The sequence below is a fragment of the Calypte anna genome, chromosome 26 (genome assembly GCF_003957555.1).
Source record: "Calypte anna isolate BGI_N300 chromosome 26, bCalAnn1_v1.p, whole genome shotgun sequence".
Lineage (NCBI taxonomy): Eukaryota > Metazoa > Chordata > Aves > Apodiformes > Trochilidae > Calypte > Calypte anna.
In genome coordinates, this window is record NC_044271.1 from 5,467,820 (window position 1) to 5,478,138 (window position 10,319).

At 59.0% G+C, this 10,319-nt stretch overlaps 1 protein-coding gene across 1 annotated transcript; it reads right to left on the reverse strand.

Moving 5' to 3' along the window:
* Positions 1-2,351: 2,351 nt before the first annotated feature.
* On the reverse strand, positions 2,352-9,082 carry HMGA1 (high mobility group AT-hook 1). Its single transcript, XM_030465500.1, is given in 6 exon segments — positions 2,352-2,485; positions 3,439-3,490; positions 3,860-3,905; positions 3,908-3,938; positions 4,762-4,879; positions 8,967-9,082. Coding segments are annotated over 6 exon segments (357 nt in total). The 5' UTR covers positions 9,020-9,082; the 3' UTR covers positions 2,352-2,428.
* Positions 9,083-10,319: the final 1,237 nt, after the last annotated feature.

Here is a 10,319-nt window from a genome sequence, read left to right on the forward strand (position 1 = left end):
GACCCGGCCGAGGAGCTGCAGGAGTCGGAACAGGAGCTGCTGGTGGAGGCAGAGGACACGCGGGGTGGGTGAATCCCCGTGGGGTGGGGACGGGAATTGGTTTTTTGGGGGGGCGGGACCTCAGTTTGGGGGGATGGGTCCCGGGTGGGGTGGTTCCGTGGGTCTCCTGTGTCCGTTCCAAACGAGCCCTCTGTTAACACCCATCGGTAAGAGACCCACGCGTGAAGAGCCATTTATCTTGGGGGGTTTTGCGTGAAAAAGTAGCACTAAGTTTGGGAACTCGCGTGGGGGGGGAAGCTCTCGAGCCCGGGTGGGACCCCCAGCATCTCAGCTACATCCCAGGTGAGGTTTTGGGTCAAATCCTTGATGTTTTGGGGTTGGAGGGTGGTGAGCTGGGAGTCTCAGGAGCTCTCCCTGAGGGGGGGGCTGCGTGGCACCATCCCCGTGGGGTCACTATGGGGGATTTTCTCTTGCAGGTGGTGCCAGGTTGGGGGAGAACCTCAGCCCTGCGGGGGGACTGGAGGGCCTGATGCCACGGGGATGGAAGCTGGGACCCAATCCTGCCTGGTGCTGGCACCTTCACCCCCATCCCCCCCGAGAAGGAAGGGTTGGGATGTGCCATGGAGTCTGCTCCCAGGGAATGACCCCATCAGCACTGACCCCAAGGGGTTCTCTCTCACCTCGGTTCCTATTTTTGCCTTTTTTTTTTTAATAATTATTATTATTTTTGTGCTTAAAACCACCCTGCCAACATTAGGAACTGGCACCAAGATGGATGACCAGGGCTGGCACCCTGGCAGGGGGGGAGCAGCCAAGCTCCTGTGAGCTTTTTTGGGGGATGCTGTGGGCAGGATGGATGCAGAGGAGCAGCTTGGGGGGTGCTGGAGCAAATAAAAACTTTTCTGCTTTTGGGACAGAGCCTCCTGCCTCGGGTGGGGGGGCTGCTGGACCCCTGGCCAGCCCAAAACCATAGGGGTGGCACCCTGCATCCCCATCCTGGCAGCATCATACCTCAGTTTGGGGTGATTACCCCAAGAATAATGGGATTTTGGGGGGGAAACAGTGGGGTTTTGCCTGATTTTGCTTCCACCAGCAGCTCCCATCTGTCCCTCTGGAGCAGGGCTGGCACTGCCACTTGTGTCCCTGTGGAGAAGGTACCTGGTGAAACCTTCCTCCCACCCCATCATCCAGGGCAGAGGCATCAAACATCCATAAAATGTTTTATTCAAGTAACTGCAAATAGGAAACCAAAAGGTCTTTTAACAGTGGACCAAAAAAATGAAGAAAAGAAAAAAAAAAAAACCAAAAAAACCCCCAAAACCCAAACCAAACCCTAAGTTTTTTTCTCACCAGGACTGCCCAGCACCAACCTCTGGTTCTGCTGCAGCCATCATGGGGGGGAAAAGCATTTTGTGGTGTATCCCCCCCCACCCCACAAACCTCCCCCCCAGCCTCTATCCCTTGGAGCAGCAGAGCAACTAGACCTTAAAATAATAATTAAAAAAGGAAAAAAACCAAAACAAAACCCAAAAAAAACCCAACCAAAAAAAAAGGGTGGGGAAAATACCCCCCAGCAACACCCCAAATAAAAGGAAACCCCCCAAGCTCCCCCGTGCCCCACAGCAGCCAGCATGTCTGTGAGTTCAGAGAGTGGAAACTTAATATCCAGAGGTAGTTGTGAATGAAAGGAAAAAAAAAAAACACAAAAACCCCCCAAAAAACAAAAAAACCCAAAAAAACCAAAAAGAAAAAAAAAAACCAACAAAAAAAAAAAAAACCAACCCACCCAAACAACAAAAAATAATAAAAAAAATAATCTATCAAAGTCCAGGAGGAAAGGCCCAACCTCGACCTGCCCCCCTCCCCATAAACCCCCCCCCTGCCTGGGGACCCCCAGGGATGGGCACTGACCCCCGGTGAGCAGGAGCTGTTTCCTGCACACACCAGGAGCTGGGGGGGGGCACAGGGTGAGGGGGGGTCTGCCCAGGTAGAGCAGGACCCAGCAAAGGTCTGGTGAGTTGGGGAGGGGGGGTCACCTTTGCTGAGCCCCCTCCCCTATCTCTCCCCTGCTGAAGCCCTGGAGTGAAGCCTCGTGCTGGGAGGGTGGGAGGGGGCAGCAAAGGTTGGGGGGGGGGTCTCAGCCCCTGCTCTCTGCCAGGCTTTGCTCCCCCCCCCAAGCCAGGGGAGATGGGGGGTGCCCCCCTTCTTGGGGCAGGGGGGCTCTGGGGAGTGGGTGCCCCCCCCTTAGGGCAGGGGGTGCCTTGGAGGGGAGGGGGGCTCTGGGGGGCTGTTTTCCAGTGCTGCCGTTGTCTGAGGGTGAGGAAGGAGCAGAGGAAGGAGAAACCAGGGTGGTGGGGAGAGGGGGGGGGGGGCTTCTCCCCATCCCCCCCACCCTGGCCACGGGTGAGGTAGCGCCGGTCCGGGAGTTTCACTGCTCCTCTTCAGATGATTCCTGGGAAATGTTCACCTCCTCCTCATCCTGTTGCTGCCAGGTTAAGGGAGTGTGGTTGGGGGGGGGGGGTGCGGGGGGGGCAGGGGCTGCAGGCATCACCCCCTCTCCCCCCCCTTTCCCCTGGGAGCAGCCACATCGCACCCCTTGTGTAAAGAGGGGAAACTGAGGCACGGGCATCCTCCTGGATTTGTGGACGGGTTTAACCCTTAGGGGGTTAATCCAGGGAAAAAAAAAAACCACCTGGTGGGATGAGGAGGGGGGAAATCCGTGTTGTCACCAAAAGGGTGGCAGAGGTGGCCCCAGGGTGTCTGTGTGGTGGTTTCTGAGTCAGGGCTGAGCCTGAGTCAGCTCCAACCCCCACAATCCTCCATTCATAAAAAAGCCACCAGGGTTGGTGGCTGCCAAAACAGGGACCCGGGTGTCCCCAGCCTGGCCCTGCCAGCATGGGGCAGGATTGATCCCACCCCACCATAAAACCCCCAGAACAGCCCCTGGTGCTCTGAGCCCATGATGAGACCCCCGGTCACAGCCAAACCCTCCGTGAGGACTTGAAGTGGGAAAAGGGGTTAAACCCCCCCTGCCATGGGCAGAGCAGCTCAGAGGATGCTTTTGGGTGGCTCCTGTGTCCACCCAGTGCTTGGTGGCAGCTCCTGGGTGGGGGATGTGGCCCCAGGGCTGGGGGAACAGAGGGGTAAAACTTGCTCCCAACTGCCGGGTGATGCTTGGGGGTGCTGGGGGGCTGGCAAACCACAGGAGGGGGGAAGAAGAAAGGGGGAGGGAATTAAATGGAGGAGGGAAGCACCAACAAGAGGTTGTTGCTTCAGGAATGGCCCTGGGACAGAACATGCCCAGGTTGGAGTCACCCCACCCCCGTTGTCCCCTTTTCCTGCTGCTCTGCCCAGCCCCCTCTACCCCACCCACTTCTGGGGGTTCTACAACCCAGCACCCTGCCCAGGGATGGAGGGGGGAGGGACAAGCCCACTCACCGATTTTTTGGGTCTTCCTCGAGGTTTTCTCCCCGGTGGTGACTGCAGCTTTCTGAGTAGCAAACACCAATAGCTTGGGGTCAGGCCTGGGGCCTGTCCCATGTCCCCAAAGCAGCTGGGAGTGCCATTTCCCCTCCTCCCCCTACCAGCCCCCACCAAATCCATCACCCCAGTGGCATCCCCGGGGCTGCTGCAACCCGGGTGGCCCAGGGCTGGAGCCAGACCCCCCTGGCCACCATTTCCAGCCCGTGACTCCCATGGTTGGCAAACAGGTTCCTGCCTGGGACACATGAGGTCCCCAACACCCCCTCCCCCTCCAGCCCTCCCTGGGGGCCCAACCCCATCCCCAGGAGGGAAATCTGCCCTGAATGGAGCTCCAAAGAGCCCGGCACATCCCAACCCCCCCTTCCCAGCCACCTACCCTGCCCTTGGGGTGGCCTTGTTCTTGCTTGCCCTTGGCCGTCCGCGGGTCTTTTGGGGGTCGGGGCCTCGCTGGGCTCCTGCTGGAGGAAAGCAGAGGGGGGGGGAAGGGGTGTCAGCTTCCAAGTGGGGATCCCCAGGGAGGGGTGGGTGCCTGAGCAGCAGTGCACCCCAGGCTGGGAGCTCCCCAGCAGATCCCACGGGGATGGGGATGCTCTGGTACTGGGAGCAACTGGTGGTACTGGTTGCACTGGGATTGGTGGTCATGCTGCTTGGGTGTCCTTCAGCCATATCCATGACCTGTCCCACCCCACCATTAACCAACCACCGATTTATTGTTTATTTTTTTTAACCTGGGATGCCAGCTCGGGGCTGGTGCCCAACAAATCCTTGGGGAAGTCACCAAATCCCCAGTTCTGCAGGAAAACGCTCAGCCCAGACCTCCCCCTGCCCTTGGGTGGAGGGAGGGGGTTGGCACCGCAAAGGCTCCTGCTGCATCTTATCCCTCTGAGCAGCTTTTGCTAATGAGGCTTTAATTAGCTCGCCTGCAAAGGCAGGTTCAGCTGCAGCCCAGGGAGGAGCCACGGGAGGTTCTGGGCCCTTCCCTGGTTCTGGAGGAGCTTGGGGGGTTGCAGTGCTAGGGGGGGGCTGTGAAGTTTGCTGGTGGTGAGCACCCAGGATGTGCTGTCCAAAGGGTAGAGATGGGGGGGCATCCCCTTCCAGGAAGATGTTATCCCAATCCCAGGGGATTCCAACCCCATCCCAGGGGTTGCAGCCAAGGAGTGAGGAGGGGCTTCTGACCCTCAGGGCACTGCTGCAGGCAGAGCTACCCAGTGGTTATGTTGTGTGTGTGTGTGTGTGTGTGCCCCCCCCCCAACCTTCCTCCCAGGGGACCCCATGTACCTGTGGCTTCTTCCTGGGTCGCCCCCTCCCCCTCTTCTCCGACACGTCCTTCTCCCCCTTGGAAGCAAGGGGCTGGCTGGATTTGGCGCTGGATTCACTCATCCTCTTTCCAGCAGCGCTGAGGAGGAGTGGGAAGAGGAGGAAGGTTGGTCAGCAATGGTTCTGCTCCTCCCCCTCAGCCCTTCCCTCCCCAACCCCCCCGGGGCAGGTGGGTGCTGGGGGCTGCAGAAATGACTCGGGGGGATGAGTGGAGCTGCTGGAGCTTCCAGCCTGGCCACGACCCTGCTCCTGCTCCCTCCCCTCCACATCAGGATGCTCAACCCCCCCAGCTGCCCCTGGCCCCTCTCTGTGGCTAGGAGTGGCCCCTGGGGTACAGGCAAGGGCAGGAGGTGACAAGGACAGAGTTTCCCCTCTAAAAAAGCCTCCTGGAAAAGAAATGCAGCTGCAGGGAGCAGCTTCTGCCCCACTCCAGCCCTTCCGGGGGCTCCCCCGTGTCCTGCCCCTCACCCTGCACTGGGGGGGGGAAGGCACCAGCCCCATCCCAGCGCATTGGTGGAGAAGCCAAAACGAGAGACCCCCGCCGCCTGTATTTTTGAACCCCCCCAGCAGCCCTGGGCCGTGGGGATTTTCTGCCCCAGATATTTGAAGCCCCTCGGGCAGGCACAGCCTCCTGCTGCTGAGCTGAGAGCTGCAAACTGCCCCTGCTGTGCCCCTGGCCCTGCTGCAAACAGATTTTTTTTTTTTTTTTTTTTTTTGTTCCCTTCCCCCCCACCCCGGTCCCTGCTGCTTCTCCCCCTCACCCCACAGCTCCTCAGTGATGCCCCAGGGCCAGGAGCTCAGGTGGGTGTCCGATCCCTGCAAAGTGATGCACAAAGAACAGGGGGGCTGGGGCTGGACCTGGGGACCCCCGTGATGCTCCCCACTTGGTGGCCCCAACCCCGGGGGGTTTGCAGCCACAACCCCCTGAGGATGGCAGCTTTCATCCTCTCATCACCACCTGGGGAGCCAAAAAACTCAAGTGCAGGGCACAATCCTGCCCCCCCCCCCAAGCCCCTGGCATGGGAATCCCCCAGAATTAACCAGCTCCTGGGTCCCCCAGCAGGGATTTGGGGTGCAGCAACTTGGCCAGCCCTTCCCACAAGCCTGTTCCCTTTGCCCAAAAGGAGAAGAGTGGCTCCAGATTTAATCTGGACTATTTGAAATCCCAGAACAGGCAAAGCTGGAACAGGAGGAGCAGTGGCACAGTACCAGGGGGGCCTCTGGGCATCCCCCCCTCTGGGCAGAGGCTCCCACACCCTGGTGGGACAGGAATCTCCCAGCACTTTTCTGGGCACACCAGGTTGTCCCTTTCTTCTCCTGAGCATGTCCCAGAGGGCTGGGATGGCTTTCTCTGCTCATGGAGAAATCCCTCGCAGGGCAAGACTCCATCTTCCCCTCTCCACCTGGATTCTTCCCCAGGGTTGGAGGAAAACCTGCTTTTCCAGGGTCAGTTCCACGCCCAGCTCCCAGTCCAGGAGGATGGCCTCCAGGCTGGAAGGAACTGGGATTACTACCCCAGCCTTGAAACCATCCTCCTGGGAGCTGGATGTGGAACCTGGGAACAGGAATAAGGGATCCCTGTATCCCTGCCCTTAAGTGTGGGGCTTGGAGGGAAAAAAAAACCAAAAACAAAACCTCTCAGGCTTTTCTCCTTGCCTGGAAGAAAAATCTCAGCGTTGCTCTGGGATGGATGGGGCCACTCCCCTGAGCCACCTCTCCTTTTGGGGACAATCCCTGCACCCCAGCTGGGCTCTGACCCCCATTTCCAGAGCACAGCAGCCCTTACAGGGTTAATATCACTTCCTTTGGAGCAACTGGTTTCAATTTGCAGGGTGTTGCAGGGACTGTGCTACCGGGGCAAGCAGGGCTGAGGGGGTGGGGAGGCAGCTGAGGTGCTGAACCCTCTGGTCTGGGGATGCTGAACCCTGAACCTCACTGGGGCCATGAGCAGCGTGAGGGGCAGCAGCGTTCAGCCCTTTGGAGGCTTTTTAAAAGCCACACGTCAGCTCCTGCTCCCCTCTGGAAGTGACTCACGAGTGCAAAACAACAACAACAAAACCCACCCTCGGATTCTTTTTTTTTTTTTTTTTTTTTGGGAGACAGAAACCATGCTGTCGTGTAAACACCCTGAAAATATTACTCACAACATCCCGGAGCCCTTTTTAAAAAAAAAAAAAAAATAGAAAAAGCAGCATGGTTTGGGTTTAGGAAAGGCAGATGCTGGCTGGGTGAGCAGGGCTGGGACAGTTGGGTCTCAGGACTTGTTGGAGGGAACACAGGCTCAGAGCTGGGCCTGCTCCCGTTGCTGGAAACTGATGGGCTCAGCACGGTGGCCCCCACTCTGCCCCACTCTCCTCCATCCCACTGGGAATGGGAATGGGCCCAGGTGATGGCTCTGGGCAGGGATGCTGAGGAGACCCCCCCCAAACACCACCAGAGGGTCCCACTAATTCTGCTGCAAAGTTGTGGGTGCTGAGGACATCCCCACATCCCCCACCCATCCCTCTGAGGGATCCCCGAGGGACCGAGGGCTCCTCACCCACACATGGAGTTGGAGGAGGAAGAGGATGGGTGGGTGGGAGGTGGGGGATGCTCCTCTCTCCCACCCAGCACCTTCCCAGCCAACACCCCTCTTCCCAAGAGTGGCCTCTGCTTGGGGGGATGCTCCCTGGTTTGGTGGCACTGCCCAGCCCCCGGGAGCATCCCCAAACCGTGGGATGATGCTGGGCACAGCAAGGGAAGCAGCTCCAGCCTTGCTCGTGTTCATCAAAGCCATCTAGGAGGGAGGGAGCAGCTGTGTTGCCATGGAGGAAAGGAAGCAGCTGAGAAACCTTGTCACAGGAGGAGGAATCGGTCGGGGAGGAGGGCAGGGGACTCAGAGGAGGCCGGGAGGGAGAAATCTCAGCCAGGTTTGGAGGTGGAAGGGCTACATCTGCCTCCCGATCGATGGAGCTGGGGGAGGGGGGGTGAAAACCTCCTCCCCTCTCCATCCCTCTGCCTGGTGAGCTGCTGGGCTCTCCTCCCCCAACCCCACCGGGTTCCCTCTGCTCCACAAACCGAGCTGGCCGCTCTCAGGCACCTCTCGTGGGTGGCAAAAGAGCCAACCTGGCTCCCTGGGAGCGATGCCTTGGGCCTGTTCCTGCCTTCCCCCCCTCCCCATTCCCCTTCGTGCTGGTTTACACCTCCCGTGGCAAAATAAATAACCCCATAAATCCCCCGCTCCTGCCACCTACTCTTAGATTAAATAAACCAGCCCAGGAGAAGGAGGGAGACAAGGCGGTGGCTTAGATCTTAAAAAAAAAAAAAAAAAAAAAGCCAAACAAACCCAAAACACAACCCCAACAATCTCTTCACGCCAGGAAATCTAGCCTGATTGCAGCTGGAGAAGGATCCCGGCGCACCTTCTGGCAGAGGGAGGACGGGAGAAGGGAGGAGGGGAAGGAATAGTGGAGCAGGAAGTTGAAGAGCCTGTTGGGCCGGGGTGCGAGGGCTGGGAAGGATGTGCGCGGCTCCTCATTAGGACAAACCCTTCATGGGGCTGCTTTGAAACCCCCAACCCCCCTCCAACCCCCCAGCTTGCTATTAAGGCAAGTCCACCCCCCACCCCACCCCCCCTTCCTTCCTGGGCATGCATAATAAAAGGAAGTGATAAAAGAAAGGAAGGAGGGAGGTGGGGGAGAAAGAAAAGAGGCAGGAAGGGCACCACCACACGCTTTTGTGAAGCCCCTGTCCTCCGGGGTATAATAAAACATCCGGGGGGAGTCAGCCCCTGTGTGGCATCACCCATCACCTCCCCCCAATCCGGGTGTAGGGGCGGGGGATGCGGGGAAAAGCGGGGGGAATGGCGGGGATGGGGGGGGGGTCGAGCCTGAGCACTGCAACTTTACACCGACCTCGACCTGTTTGTGTCCTGAGCCCCCCCCACGAAGCTTAGGCCCTTGCACCGACCGCCCGGCCCCACGCACGGCTCCTGGTCCCCACGCACCTTGCGCGGGCCCAGCCCCAAACATGGTCGCGACCCCAAACTCCCTACACCGGCCCCTTAACCCCCCTACATCGACCCCAAACCTCCTGCACCGACTCCCGAATCGACCCCCAAACCCCCTTGTACCGATCCGCAGCCCCCCCCCAACACCGATCCCAAACCTCCAGAACCGATCCCAGACCTCCAGAACCGATCCCCACGCACACTGCGAACCCGGGCACGGGGGGTGCTCATTGCCGGGGGCTGCTCCCCGATGCCGTGCCGGTCTCCCGGGGATTTTCGCAAGCTCCCCCCTCCCCCGGAACCGTGTGACCCCTCCGGAACCGCGCAGCGCATTTTGCATCACCCGAACCCCGGTAAGTGAAGGAAAAGTCCCGCCGGACCGGGAATCATCGGTACCGGGAACATCTTCCCCCCCTCCCCCCAGCACCAGAACCAAGCACCAGCACCACCACCCATTTCCCCCCGGCCCAGGCAGCCCCGCCAGGTGCATCACTCTCTTAATAACAATAATTAATAAGGCAGAACCCTCAGCAGAGGCATTGCCGAGCCCGCCCGCGCACGCACCACGCGTCCTTGCAAACCCCGAGCGGAGCGGGGGGCGATCGTGCACAGCATGCGGGGAGGGGGGGAGAGGAAAGCAAAGCCCAGGTCCCCCCCCCCCCTTCCTTCCCCATTCCCAGACCCCCCAAACCCTCCCCACACCCCCCGGAACAGAAAGGAAAGAGGAAGGCCGGCACTCACAGTCAGCTTGATCTCGGTGCTGGGTGCTCGGGGTGTTTTTTTGTTTTTGATTTTTTTTTTTTTTTTTGGGTGGTGGTTTTTTTTGTTGTTGGTTCGGTTTTGGGTTTTTTTGTTTGTTTGTTTGGCGCTTTTTTTTTTTTTTTTTCCTCCTCTCTCTCCTGGCGTGTCTGTGGTTGTGAAGAGAAATTAAACACCCCCCCCCCCCCCCTCCCTCCCCCTCCCTCCCGGCGGCTGCTGCTGCTCGCAAATGCGGATCTGAAAGGAGAAGGCAGAGAAAGCTGCGACTCACACACGCATCCACAGCCAGCCAGGCCCCCCCTCTTATTTATATAAATAGTAAAGAGAGAGGGGAAAAAAAAAAAATTGCTCCAGGAGGAAGGAAGCAAAATCATTTGCCGGGAAGGAGGGGAAAAAAAAAATAGGGAAGGGGGAAGAGGGAGGGAGGGGGGGGGGCTAAAAAAAAAAAAAAAAAAAAAAAAAAAAGGGAGCGAGCTCCCAGCCTTACTGGAGGGGATCCAGCTGCTAAAAATAGCAAAATCACACTCGAAATTAAATAAGGGCAAACAGGCTAAGGGGAGCTTCCAGCCCTTGCGGAGCGGGGAGAGGAGGAGCCGGGGCCGCATCACGGCGGCGGGGGCGGGAGGCGGCGGGGCCGGGAGCGATAGGTCCGTTCAAAGGGCTGTGGCGGGAGGGGAGGGGATGCTTTCCCCTCCCCGAATCTTGGGGCCAGCCGAGGGTCCCTCCCCGGGGGGCAAATGGAGCCCGGATCTGCTCAACCAAGGGGGGGACC